The sequence below is a fragment of the Camelina sativa genome, chromosome 7, assembly GCF_030686135.1.
Source record: "Camelina sativa cultivar CO46 ecotype springtype chromosome 7, ASM3068613v1".
NCBI lineage: Eukaryota > Viridiplantae > Streptophyta > Magnoliopsida > Brassicales > Brassicaceae > Camelina > Camelina sativa.
This window is the reverse complement of record NC_141886.1, coordinates 2,551,248-2,565,429: the sequence shown is the minus strand read 5'-3', so window position 1 is coordinate 2,565,429 and position 14,182 is coordinate 2,551,248. Positions and strand designations below refer to the sequence as shown.

The following is a 14,182-nucleotide window of genomic DNA, read 5'->3' as shown; positions in this document are numbered from 1 at the left end:
AATTAAACCTATTAATTTTATAAAAAAGTTTATTTCAAAAGTTATTTTTATATATACAAATATAGAAAATATAGTTTTTAATTTAAGTAGGTCTTAGTTTGATTGGTTTATTATTTGTTTCACATAAAAAATATATCTTAACTTATTATTTCTATATATTAAATGCAACAATTTGTCAACATTAGTTAATTTTCAAGATTTTGGATACAAAAATGTCAATGGCTAAATGATTAAAATAAACTTTCTTTATTCAATAAATTTGATTTATTTTAGAGAAAATGGACTTAATGACTAAGAAATTAGTCAAAACTACAAAAAGGAGTATAGACTTTAATATTTAAAAATACTTTCAATGGGACAAACCCTACAAAGATTATCGCCAATTTTTTTTCCACCGAAAAAATAAGCTTATCGTCATTTTTTTCTCCATTTTTTTGATGACATACTATTTTTCTTTATAACATGTTAAGTTTTTTTTTTTGTGAAATGACACTTCATATGTCACACATGATTGGTGTATGATCCACATTACAGTAAAACTTCTATAAATTAATACTCTATAAATTAATAAACACTATAAATTAATAAATTTTGTTAGTTCCAAATCGGAACAGTGTAAAAATTAACAAAATTCGATAAGATAATAAGATAATATTTTTTTTGAAATTCCCATGTAAAATATAGTCCCAATAATATCATAAATTAATAATCATGTAAATTTATATATATATATATAGATGCTGATATAGTAAAATATGTTTCTCTTAAACCTCATATATATAAAACAATTGTTATGTTGTATCTTCAAACTATAATGATCTAAAATATTTTATAACATTTCATAAAACAGCTAAAATTTTTTAAAATTTTCAATTTCTAAATATGCATCATTTACATTTTTATAGTTTGATAGACTATTAAAATACGAGAATTGATATTCTTATTCATAAATTTGAATATTTATGTCATATGTATAAGTGAATTTGTCTATTATATTTGTAATTCATTGTCAATAATATTTTTTAATTATTTCAAATTCAGTTCCAATACCATCAAATTTACAACATCCAAAATACTAATCTTATTTTGCAAAAATTGTCTCAATTCATAATTTTTTAAAAATTAAACAATTAAAAATATACCTGTAAATTAATAATTTTTAATTTTATACTAATAAAATAATAATTATTAATTTATAGATAAATTAATATCACTATAAATTAATAAAATGTCTTGGTCCCAACATTATTAATTTATAGAGGTTTTACTGTATTTGTTAATTCTTCTGCACAAAAAAAAAAAAGGCTTATTTATGTTTTTAGCAATTTTGAAGCAATTATTATTCATCTACCTTTTTAGCACCAATTTATATACTTAATTAACCATTTATCAATATATTACCTATTCCTAAAAAATAATAATTTTTCTTTTGTAAAACTGTGGTCAATATATATATATATATATATATAAATGTTAACTTAAATAGGGAAAACTTTTTTAATTGGTTTGAATTATAGTTGATACAGGTTGTTCTCATCTTCACCAAACATTATTCTGTTACCCAAAAGAAAGGTGCTTCTTTTTTTTTTCTGTTTTGGACAAAGAAAGGTGCTTTCATATTAAATCTCACACAAATTAGTTTTAGCTTTACTGCCTAAAGTGGAACACAGAGTTTTATAGAAAGACAAAATTGAAACGGAAAGTGATTTTTAAAGTAAACTGAGAAAAAAAAAAAAAAAAAAGAGGAACCTTTTGCAATCTAGAGAGAGCAGAGCAGAGCTGATTAAGATATTTTGCAGGTAACTGTAGCCACGAGCTATATCTTACGTTTCTCAGAGCCATGATGATAAAAAAAAGCTGATTGATTTCTTCAGTTGCTTAAAGATCTGAGGCCTAAAGCTGAAAAAGAAACTTTTTTTTTTTTTTTTTTTTTTGAGATTTGTTTGTTCCCACAGATTCTCTGACGCTATACCTAAACCTTAAAGTTCGCCGCTTTATCTGTTGCTGTTGCAAGAGAGCTCTTTTGAGGTGGATCTGGATTCTGGGTAAGGTTTGGTTTTTATGTCTTTTACAACTTTGTTTACCAGTAGGGTTTCAAGAAGAATTAAAATCTTTGTGTTGGAGCATTTACAGGGTTTTCAATTTTTAGGAATGTTGTTTTCTTTGTTTGCTCTTTGTCTGACTAAGAGGGGTTTTTTATGGATCTTGGACTTTTTGTAGGAACTTGAATCTAAAGCCCTCCTCTTTTGTGGTATATATGAATTACAATGGACCCGAGAAGTTGTTCGAAATCGATCAGTGTTTGTGAGAATTCGAGTGATGTTGTGTTTGAGGGTGGTGTTAAGGGTCAGACCAGTGACTCTGTCTCAAAAAAGGTGTTGATTGAAGAAGTAAATGATTCAAGAATGGCCAAAGATGGTGTTAGCTGCAGTAGTAGTAACATTTCTTCAGCTCATGCTGTTCATGAAGGAGTTGCGGATAATGTTAGTGCGGTAAGCTGCAACGAGGCAGAGAGTGATACTTCAAAAGCAAAGGCGAAAGAGTTCCACACGGTTGATTTGAGTGGTGAAGGAGAAAGAATCTGCAGGATTTGTCATTTTGGTTCTGATCAATCACCTGAGGTGGCTACTGGTGATAATAAGTCAGTAAGTCAGGACTTGATTGAGATTGGTTGCAAATGCAAAAACGAGCTTGGCCTTGCACATTTGCATTGCGCAGAAGCTTGGTTCAAGTTAAGAGGGAACAGGTAATGAATTCAATTTCCTCAAGTAGCAAGGGTATGGATTTGATGCATGAACTGGACTAGTGTACAAAATTTTCAGCATTATGTCAAAATCTTTACAGATGTTTTTGTTGTGTTCTTGGCAGTGTATGTGAAATATGCGGCTGCACAGCGAAGAACATTACAGTAAGGTTGATGGAGGATTGGAACGGCGAAAGGGACACTACATTGGATGAGAGAAGAAGACGTGGAAGAGGACAATCTTGCTGCATCTTCATGCTTTTCCTGCTCTCTATCCTTTTGCTTCATTGGTTTTTCAAAAAGTTTAGTGGTTACTACCAAAATAAGTGAATAAGTATATATATCTGTTGGTAATTTTATTAGTTGGTTCTGACTCTAGACTATATGGAAAAGAGATAATAGAATCCAAATTCTTAGATTAAAACTTTTGAGTAGCAGATGGACAATTTAGAGTTTAATAGAAACAATACCATTTTGCATCTACCTCTTGAGAGAAAGGGCAACTTCGTACACCTCGTACATATAATCCCCCCACACATGGCCTCTTCTGCTCTTCACATGTCATTTTGGTTCTGATCAATCGCATGGGCCAATGTGATTGATAATACATAATTACAGGCCCACATAGACCACCTCATAATTGCCATAATTAATCTATCTTCATCATATTTGTTTGGTCCACGCCATAAAACATTCGTCGTTTTTGTGAAGGAAAAAAAAGGAAAAAAGAAATTATAGTTTCACAATGCAAGATTTAAAATCGTAAGTCAAAAACATGATTTACATTCACAGGAAGAAAAAGAAAAGCAAAATTCTCAAAAGAACGGTGCGAAAAGAAGATTGTTGTAGTACCATTATAAGAATCTTGGTCGACGATGATTGTGCTATTCTCCGAGAACAGTTTGCAAACCCGGGGATAGTTGTAGAGAGCATGCATGCATCTCATCACGTGGCTCACGCGTTCTCTGTTTTTTTTTTTTTTTTTTTACTAGGAGCACGAGAAGGATAAAATGAGGGGAATCAAAGACATTATAACATATAAACATTCAAACTAATTAATGCCTTGTACTTTTGAGAGACACTCACCAACACATAACTCGCATGGTAGTTTTCAGATCCCAAGATTGGTCGAGGATTCGATCCATAAAACCTGATAACCAAGAAAAGTAAACATAACTTTCCTAGAGATTATATTGGTTTTGCATGGGATGAATTGCGGGGGCAAATCTCCTTTGGCAGATAAGTATTTTACTTGCATCATCACTAGCAATAGCCATCTGCCATAGGAGTATTCGCCCAGTAATCCAACCATACATTATCTCTTTGTCTTCACAAACATGCATCTTCTATACTATATAATATATATGTTTCCTGATTTTTCACATTGCATCTTGAGTTATTATAAGTTGGACAAACAAAAAGTACATATATATAGTTCGTTGATGAAGGTGCTTCTATATAGCCAATGTATATAGAACAGCATATTCTCTGGCACATCCCATGCATGTTTCATAGAGCATATGTCATATGTGTCTAGTATAATCCTAAAGACCCCTCTTCATGCGGTCCTCATGCTTCTGATCTCATGAATTAACATTTTTTACTTTTCTTGATTTGCCAGGCTTTTTTCCAGTCATGCGAATACTTTGCCGGTAAATGGTATACCAGGTTTTATGGTTCATGTTTTGATAGGAAATTGTTCCGTAGGATATGCTCTTTACATTAATGTTATAAATACATTACAACATTTGAGTTTTTTTACTTTGAAGTCATCAAGTGAGAGAGAACGACATAGATTATTTCTTGGTAGAAAGAATTACAGGGCGAATCCTCTATTGGCAGGGGAAAATAGATGATTGTTATATGTTCTCATCTATTCCTCTGCCAAAGGAGATTTGCTTCGCAATTCTTCTCTACTATTATTTATTTTTTCCATTGTCCAATCTACTATATAATATTTTTCATTTGATGTAGTGTTAATTATTTGACGCTCATGCTCATATTTTTATGGTTTACTATTAATTTAAAGATTTTATTCGATTCATAGTCTCTTTAGAACCAACTCTTTTATTTTGTTTTGACCTTAGCTCTCTGATAGAGGCTTTAATTCACACACTTAGGCAAAGAATGCTTCAAAATTCATATATGAGAATCCGAGAACCAAGTTTAATACTCAAGTTAGAAAAGTTTAGCAGTAAACGAGTTTTCATCATAAAAAACTAACATGTTAGGTTTATATTAACGAAATGGTTTTACGGATTCTTAGCTCTGAAGTTCGAACAATACACTTGGCCATATTTCCTCATTGGCGACATCTCTCTCGTGGGTTAATATAAACTATACTATCTAAAGCCAAAATTATCTTATGTGCTTTGTCAAATAGCTAATGATCAAGTACAATAGCATGTAAACTAATGTTTGCTGTGCTTGGATATACTTGTTGAATATGCTGTCAGTACCTGAAGCATATGACTCTGACCTTTGGCCTTTTCAAGAATTCAAGCTAAAACATCAAATCTCAAAAGATGCTATACAAGAATATGATATATACATGCATGACTTTTTAAAATAATGTGTTCGAATTTTATATTTTACAGACTAATGGGCTAGTTTACATTAATAAGGCTCTCTATATCACAGTAGTTAAGTTGACTTAATTAATACTATTTTTATATAGTGTGACAATATTCTTAATATTCTCTCAAGTTTAATTATTATTATGAATAAGAGAAAAATGTAACTGTAAAACTAAACAATATGCAAATGGCAATATACAAATGACCACGTCGAGGTTGCTCGCAAAAGGTACGTTTGTGGACCGTAGCGGTTGCACTGACATGCGTTTGACACTAATTAATTATAGACCGTACTTTCAGTCTTGTACTGTTTTCATTATATTTTAGAGCGCTCTAACTAATTCAAAAGTTCATTTGCTCAAGTGTTTGCAATGGAGTTAGTTATTAAAAAGCCACTTTTTTTAGTGGCATTTGTAAATTTTGCCATTTTGGCTAAAATATTATGGATTTACCATTTTTCAAGATTTTTAAACACAATTTTACATATTATGTTTGGTTTTTTTTGGTTCTATTTTTTTGTAGGGTTTAGTATTTGTTATACAGTATATTTTTTAGCAAAAAAAATATAGCAAATGTATAGCTTTTGAAGTGATTAAAAGGGACAAATCTAAAATATTTGAAAAAAATGGCAAATTCAAAATAATTAGAGTGGCAAAATCCATAATAATCTCGTTTGCAATGGATGATGATGGCAAGATTAACTGAAGGTCTGAAACTTATACATCCAACATACAAGCTGCCTAGTTTGAACAATTCCCTCAATATAGAGCTTTGTTCTAGTTTTTTCTCTCTCCTTTTTTTCTCTCCTCCTTCTCTCTAAAAACCTAAACTTAGATCTTGCGCCGCCGCCTCTCCGGTTGCCCTCCCGGCACCGGAGAGGGCTTTCTTCCCCTCTTTTCTTAGCTTTCCCTGCTTCTACTGTCATCGTCGCCCTCTATGAGGTTGTCATTCGTCTCCGTTCTGGTTTCTCTTGTTGGGGATTTCCGGTGATGTTTCGGCGCATGAAGCGGAGTCTTCGTTTGGAGGTGTCTGCTAGTGAAGACTCGGAGGACTTGCTTGAGGACGACATCGATTTCGTGGCTGGATTTGGCAGATATGGGTTGAAGACTTTGTGTGTTGGGACTCGCCGACGGGTTCGTTGGCTTTGGTGAGAAGTGAGAGCCGTGGCTTCTCTTCGGTGAGCTCTGATGGTCAGATCTGGTGTTTCTTTCACTGGATCTTGACTTCTCTCCATCCAGCCGAGGCGTTACCTTACAGTTCGGGGTTGGCTTCTTTGACAGGTAAGGTTGGGCGGTACTTTATTGTGGGTCTTGGATCTACAAAGGGAAGGCAGTGGTGGGTGGTTTGCATCTCCAGAAACAAAGGCGTGGTATTGTCTTCCTCTGATGCAGCTGTGGCTTCGGTTTTGGAAGGTCGGGAAGCTTCTAGATCAAGCCGCGTTTGGTCACGGTGGAGCTTTCCCTTGGTTCACCCATCCAATAGAAGTTGTGGTTGCGGTGGAAGTCGGAGGAAGGCAGGAGGGTATTGTTGCATTGTTGCGGTGGTTAACCTAGATGTTTTGGCATCCTTAGGGGCTATCATGGGTTCCGGGTTATGGAGGATGGATTGAGCCATCATCCTCTGTAAATCCCCATGACTTTGTGTCCATCAGATCGGATTGAAGCAAACCTACCTTGAGGTTGCGGTGGTCGCCGGAGATGGAAGAGGCGTGTTAGATCTGAGTGAGCGGGTTGCTAGGCATGGGACCTGACTTCGCGGAGCCTGTCATTGGTTGCTTGAACTTGTCGGAGAATCTGTAGCGGGTCAGGCGATACACCGGAGAAGAATCCAAGACAGAATTTGGTTGCTGATGTCAAGGGTTTCGATTTGGTGTATCCGCCGCAAAGCCGTAGATCCTACAACCACCGGCGTTCCTGTTCAAGCTTCTGTTTCAGGTCTATCAGCAGGAACCGATCGTGCGATCGCCGTTTTTCTCTTTTTGTAACTGCTGGAATCTTGTAATTTGTTCAAGGCCGAGCCCATTAGTGGAAGACCCATTAATATTATTAATAGAAAAGTTATTAAAAAAAAAAAACATACAAGCTGCCTACTAGTAAATAGCTTAGAAGAAAGAGGTAAAAGGGAACAGAAATAAGGAAAAGTTATAAGTAAGAAGAAAAAGATAAAAAAATTCCTCATCCTAGCTAATTGCCTTTTTTCCCCTTAATTTCTCCTATCTAGCAACATAGAAAGTAAGTAATTAAACTTAACATTACAACAACAACAACAAAAAGAGACGAACAAAACTTTGTGAGTTTTCTTTTTTTTTTTTCAAAATAAAAAGCTGGAGAGGACAATACCATGGATCTTCCATTTTTAGAGTATAACCTTTACAAGTTGTCATTGTCGAACTTTTTGGCAAGTCAAAAAGATTAATTCTTGAAGTTAATCATCTTTTGCACACAAAGAAAAAGAAGTTAATTATCTTAAACAGTTAATAGCTGTTTAAATACTATTATTTAGTTATAATAATCATGTAAAGTAGAACAAAACTTTCTACCAAAAAAAAAAAAAAAAAAGTAGAACACTCGGTGAGACTCGAATATAAGATCAATCAAGATGACCGTAAAATCTCGGGGGCATAGAGGATTATTCCTTAGGAGACTAAATTATACGTACGTAGGGGATAGATTTTATTCTAGCGAAAGGATAGTGCCATTGAATATGCTTATTGCAGTGTTGTATATAAACACACAGCACCAACATTTATTTTAGTAGAGAGAGAGAGAGAGATGAAAACGAGACAAAGAGAAGGTGAAAATGCATTACAGGGCAAGATCACCATTGGCAGAAATCTATTACTTCATTCTTGCATATGCATAAATGTTTGTGGTGAGCTCTCTGCCAAAGGAGATTTGCCCGGTAATTCTCTTGCACCAACGTTTTACATATCTTTTTTTTTTTTTGTTTTCGTTATTTCTTTTTGGATAATTGGAGTCGATGTGTACAGCTAATAGAAATCGACTCCTATCTTTTAAAAGAAAACCTTTGCATGATAACAATTATGTTTTGTTATATTTCAAAGAGTATGTATTAGAAAAGATGATCACAATATTCTTTCTGCGTGGTCATCATGAGTAGATTACTGATTTACTGAATTAGATTAAGCTTTGTCTCACCATTGTTTTGTTAATTAGGAGGATTTTAGTAGATATGGTTCAAGAAATAATTAATTTGGTTTTAGAATTTGGTAAACCGGAATAAATATGCTTAGTAAACCAGAGAGAGAAGTTGAGTCGGTCAAATAAAAGAAAGGGGCAAAATGGGAATATCAAAATATATGTTTTCGTATATATATAAGAACAACACTGCATTGGTGTAAGCGGGACAAAGTAACGATTTTTTATACTACTACGAAGTTGCGAAAAATCCAAAAAGCTCTCACCTTTTCGATTCTTTAAGTTTTTTTTAGGGTTCTTCTGAGATAACGAGGTTTGTAGATTTGGGTATTTCTCCTAATCGGAACCCTAGTTTTTGTTATCGAACCCAATAACCCACCATGTCTGATGATGATCACTACGAAGACGAAGATTATAGCAATAACGATGATTCAGAGATCGAAGAGGAGGAGGAGGAAGAGGAATATGAGCCCAGAAGTAGCCGCAAAGGAAGCTCAGGGAAGAAAAGAGGAAGATCAAATTCTGATTCCGGTGGTCGTCGTCGGGGTGGGAAAAAAAAGAAGTCTTCGGGTTCCGCGTTCATAGACTGGGAGGTCGAGGTCGATGACGACATCGAAGAAGACTATGATGATATAGTTCCAGAGGACAATGGTAAGTAATTCTTCTTTAAATTTTGGGAAAATTGATTTCTTGATCATTGAATTCGAAGATCCTGTTTTTGGCTTTTTTTTTTTCCTTAGGTTTCATTGTAAGTGGTGAAACTGAACTTCCCACTGAGGAGGAGGAGGAGGAGGAGGAGGAGGAGGAGGAGGAGGATGATGATCATAGGCAATTTTACCAACAGAGGTTTCATCCTGATCAAGAAGAAGAAGATGTCGAAGAGTTCGAGAAGAGGTATATGGAAAGGCTTACTAGTATGCATCATGATGTTGAGCTTGAAGAGGTTAACGACGTTGATCAGCAAGCGCTTTTGCCATCAGTTGGTGACCCAAAATTGTGGCTTGTCAAATGTGCGGTATGACTTAATTTTCTTCTTCTCTGTTTTCACTTTGATTCTCTTTCTTTTATCATTGATATATATATATATATATAGAGTGCAAATTACAGATTGGTCGTGAGAGAGAAGTTGCTGTTTGTCTTATGCAAAAAAGCATAGATGTAGAATCTGAGTTGAAGATCAAATCTGCTATTGCTCTTGATCATCTACAGAACTATATTTATATTGAAGCGGATAAGGAAGCTCACGTGAAAGAGGTTTTCGATGGTTTCTCCCTCTTGCATATTATCTTATTCTTTGATGTTCTGACTAGTGTTTGATGATGTGCTATGATGTCTATACACCTCGTGGTGTATAGGCTATCAAGGGCATGAGGAATATTTTTACTAATCATAAGATTTTACTTGTCCCCATAAAAGAAATGACTGATGTTCTTGCTGTCGAAAGTAAAGCAATCGATCTATCCCGGGGTACGTGGGTTAGAATGAAACTCGGGATATATAAGGGTGATCTAGCTCAGGTATACCATCTATTTTTCATGTGTTTTATTTTCAGTGTTCAGACTTCTCTGAACTTTGCTGAAATGTAAGTTTGGTACAGGTGGTTGATGTTGATAATGTTCGTAAGAGGGTCACAGTCAAGTTCATCCCAAGAATTGATCTGCAGGCTCTAGCCAATAAGCTGGTATATAACCTTTTTAATACTTCTTTGTATAGAAACATACTTGTTACATTTAAACTCTGTCTGTTAAGATGAGCTTCTTAACTATAAGATTTTTTGGGCACATCTTACTTTGGTATATATGTAGGAGGGAGGAGAGAATGTCAAGAAGAAAGCTTTTGCTCCACCTCCACGTTTCATGAACATTGATGAGGCAAGGTACTGTTCCAGCCTTCTAGTGAAAGTGTGAAACTATTCCTTGCTTTTTTGTTATGAGTTATGAATTTATCAATATTTGTATTTAGGGAACTTCATATACGTGTTGAGCACCGGCGTGATCCAATGACTGGTGACTACTTTGAAAATATGGATGGTATGCTTTTCAAAGATGGGTTTCTCTACAAGAAAGTATCAACAAAGTCGATTGTTGCTCAGAATATTACACCAACCGTCGATGAACTTGAAAGATTCAAGAGATCAAGTGAAAATGGGGAGATTGACTTTGTTGATCTGTCAACTTTATTTGCAAATAGAAAGAAGGGTCATTTCATGAAAGGTGATGCGGTTATCGTTATCAAGGGTGATCTAAAAAACTTAAAGGGTTGGATTGAGAAAGTAGATGAAGATAATGTTCTTATCAGAACTAAGATGAAAGGTCTTCCTGTGAGTTTCCCAAACTCTTCATATTCTCATGAACAATCTATATGCTGCTCAAATATTGCAGTAAGTATAAAAGACTATTATTGTTGCAGAATCCTCTTGCTGTGAATGAGAGAGAGCTTTGCAAATACTTTGAACCTGGAAATTTTGTGAAAGTTGTATCTGGCATTAATAAAGGAGCAACTGGCATGGTTGTCAAAGTTGATCAGCATATGCTTATCATTCTGTCTGACACAACCAAAGAACATGTAAGGCAGTTTTTTGTTTAAGTTGTGCGTTAATTTCTGACAAGGGTAATATAACGTATGAGGATTATATTTATATGTAGATTCGTGTCTTCGCTGATCATGTCGTCAAGAGTGTAGAAGTGACTAATGGTGTCACAAAAATTGGATATCATGAACTTCATGATCTTGTGCTTCTAAGGTAAGTTAAATGCCTCAACCTGCAGCCTTAATTAAGTGATGCCATTTTTATGTGTATGAGAGCTTTATATTACATGATGCAGTGACTTGAGCTTTGGAGTAATCATAAAACTTGATAGTGAAGCTATCCAGGTAACTTACCAATTTCATGTGGATACAATATCATACAAGCGCCACTAGTTAACATGTCAATCCTGTTATGTTTTTTGTTTATTTCAAGATTTTTGCAGCAACTCTGTTTTGGTTTATTCCAGATTCTCAAAGGGGTTCCTGACAGGCCGGAGGTCTCTATTGTCAAAGCCAGCGAAATAAAATACAAAGTTACGAAGAAAATAAATGCGCAAGACCGTTACAAAAAGGTCATCACAGTGAAAGATGTTGTCAGGGTCATTGAGGGTCCTAACAAAGTGAGTTCCTTTGCAGTCTGGTCGTCTTTGGGTTAGCAAACTATTTTAATTATCATCTAATAGTCTTACACCAATTTCTTCACTTGTGATAGGGTAAACAAGGTCCAGTGGAGAAAATATACAAAGGAGTGTTGTTTATACATGACCGGCATAACCTTGAACACACTGGATTTATCTGCACTAAAAGCTCATCTTGTGTTCTTGTTGGTGGATCATGTTCCGGCGCAGACAGAATTGTAAGCCTAGCTCTTTTAGCTGGTTCGGCTATCAAAAAACTAGCAAAAGCTTCATTATTTGTTGTTACTGTTCTACTCTAGGTTGAGTCCTTCTCAAGATTAGGCAATTTCAAGACACCAGCACCGGTTCCGCCATCACCAAGAAGATTTCAACGGGCAGACATGGGATATAACCGTATGTCAGATTTCTTCATATTATTTTGGTTAATATCTTTATTCTTGACTGGTCCATTGCTTTTTAAATGTTAAAAGGAGGCAATGATTCCGCGCTATGTATGACTTGTACTACAACTTTGGGTAGATCAGTGATCTACTTTGGAAATAGATTATAGTTTAAAACGGTTATGCATAATGCATTTGTTTATTGCAGTTGGAGCTGGAGCTGGAGGGAGTCAGCAGGGTGAAAGAAGTGGAAGAGATGACGATCGCTTGGTGGGTACGTACGTGAAAATTCGTCTGGGGCCTTTCAAGGGATATAGGGGGCGTGTAGTTGAAGTAAAAAAAAAGACAGTGCGTGTGGAACTCGAGGCAAAGATTGTGACAGGCAAGCTCCACTGTTTTCACTTCTCTTTACAGCATTTTGTTGCATGTTGAATGCATTCTAACTCTCCTTGTATGTACAGTTGATCGGGAAGCGATATTGGATATAACTGGTAATAATGTAGCCACACCCTCTCAGTATAATATTGGAAGCCAAACTCCTCTACATCCTTCCCGGACTCCACTTCGTCCTTGAATGACTCCGATGCGGGATTCTGGAGGTTTGTTACCTTAGCTAATTATTTCAAAGTTTCAAGATCCATCATTAATTTGACATTCTAAGCTGATAAGTTTATGTAAAACTTCAGCTACACCTATCCATGATGGAATGAGGACACCTATCCGTGGTAGAGCTTGGAATCCTTACATGCCTATGAGTCCTCATAGGTACGTTTGTTCTACAGAGAACATGGCTATTGTATTCTTCCCATAAATACTTAATATATTGAGCATGTGTATCAAAATGTTTTTGTTATGTTTCAGGGATAACTGGGAAGATGGGAATCCGGGATCATGGGGAACAAGTTCACAGTATCATGTAATAATCCATCTCTGACATAGCTTTTGCGGAGATTATTACTAGTTGAAATTCTTTTAATCCTTTCTTTCCCAGAGTGGAAGTCCATATTTAGCAGCTACGCCTGGAACAGGATGGGGAACTAGTACTCCTGGTCGTAGTAGTTACAGTGATGCAGGAACACCAATAAGAAATGGTTCTATTTGCCTCTTATGCCTTGACGGTTTGTTGTTTTCAAGAATCTTTCATCTCACATAATTTTCTCTCATGCAGCTAATTATTTCCCAAGTCCTATGACACCAAGCTCTGCTTCCTACTTACCTAGCACTCCCGGAGGACAACAACCAATGACACCTGGAACTGATCTTGATGTCATGTCTCCTGATATAGGTGCCTGTTTCTTATTATTTGTACACAGTTGGTGTTTTGATTCTCATAATCTGTTTTAGTTCTTTAAGCTAAGTTAATAAGAAAAGCGTTTGGTTGTGATATTCATAACTCGACCAGGTGGGGACGCAGAAACGAGGTTCATGCCTGGTATTTTGGTCAATGTACACAAGGCTGGAGAGGATAGCAATCCTGGCGTCATCCGAGATGTTCTTCCTGTTTGTCCTCTTTTACGATCAAGGAATGTTGTAATATTGGAGAAAACATTTTCATTTAACTGTTTATGTTACGACTCTTGTTCGTTTGCGATTATTTTGGTCATGATCAGGGTGGGTCATGTGTAGTAGCTCTTGGATACAGAGGTGAAGGTGACACAGTAATGGCGACAGAGAGCGAAGTGAGGCTAGTTAGTCCGAGGAAGAACGAACGTGTGAAGATTGTTGGAGGCAAATATTGTGGTTCAACAGCTAAGGTCATTGGTTTAGACGGATCAGAGGGTATAGTTAGGCTAGATGACAGTCTCGATGACAAGATTATGAACTTGGCTATATTAACCAAGTTTGTTCATTAGTTGTAACCTATTTTTTCTCATGTTTCCATAGAGGATCGTCCATAATAATCTTGAGATTGATTAAAACTCTTTGCAACATTTTTAACTACTAATATTGAATGATTAAAAAAAAACAAGTAGAGAATTATTTATGTAATATCTACACGAAAATCAAAATCAAGACCACACGATAAAAACCGATTCCTCACTTATGTAGAGATGGAATCCACGGTCTCTTCTCAATTCCTCTCTATTATATAGCTTACTACTCTACTGTGTGTGTTTGTGGCAAGAGATCCATAGAGATGAGAGGAGTAGCGATCAAA

The 14,182-nt window shown here is 35.5% G+C and overlaps 1 protein-coding gene and 1 pseudogene across 5 annotated transcripts; both read left to right on the top strand.

Moving 5' to 3' along the window:
* Positions 1 to 1,508: 1,508 nt before the first annotated feature.
* On the top strand, positions 1,509 to 3,167 carry LOC104700019 (uncharacterized). Of its 4 annotated transcripts, none has more exons than XM_010415466.3 (4): positions 1,509 to 1,799; positions 1,956 to 2,045; positions 2,221 to 2,746; positions 2,869 to 3,167. In XM_010415466.3, the coding sequence occupies exons 3-4, from the start codon at positions 2,268 to 2,270 to the stop codon at positions 3,071 to 3,073; spliced, it is 684 nt and encodes a 227-aa protein (XP_010413768.1). In that variant the 5' UTR covers positions 1,509 to 1,799; positions 1,956 to 2,045; positions 2,221 to 2,267; the 3' UTR covers positions 3,074 to 3,167. The 4 variants fall into 4 exon arrangements, with proteins under 4 accessions (XP_010413768.1, XP_010413767.1, XP_087312744.1 ...); XM_010415465.3 differs by having other exon boundaries at positions 1,526 to 1,799; positions 1,938 to 2,045; XM_087456618.1 differs by having other exon boundaries at positions 1,642 to 1,799; positions 1,938 to 2,050.
* Positions 3,168 to 8,682: 5,515 nt separating this feature from the next.
* Positions 8,683 to 13,943, top strand: LOC104700018 (putative transcription elongation factor SPT5 homolog 2; annotated as a pseudogene). Its single transcript, XR_015560840.1, has 21 exons — positions 8,683 to 9,128; positions 9,218 to 9,492; positions 9,585 to 9,731; positions 9,833 to 9,994; positions 10,075 to 10,158; positions 10,283 to 10,353; positions 10,440 to 10,797; positions 10,887 to 11,042; positions 11,123 to 11,220; positions 11,303 to 11,351; positions 11,474 to 11,626; positions 11,719 to 11,862; positions 11,944 to 12,037; positions 12,233 to 12,406; positions 12,486 to 12,623; positions 12,711 to 12,789; positions 12,886 to 12,940; positions 13,016 to 13,115; positions 13,193 to 13,309; positions 13,427 to 13,524; positions 13,635 to 13,943. The product of XR_015560840.1 is annotated as a putative transcription elongation factor SPT5 homolog 2 (transcript).
* Positions 13,944 to 14,182: the final 239 nt, after the last annotated feature.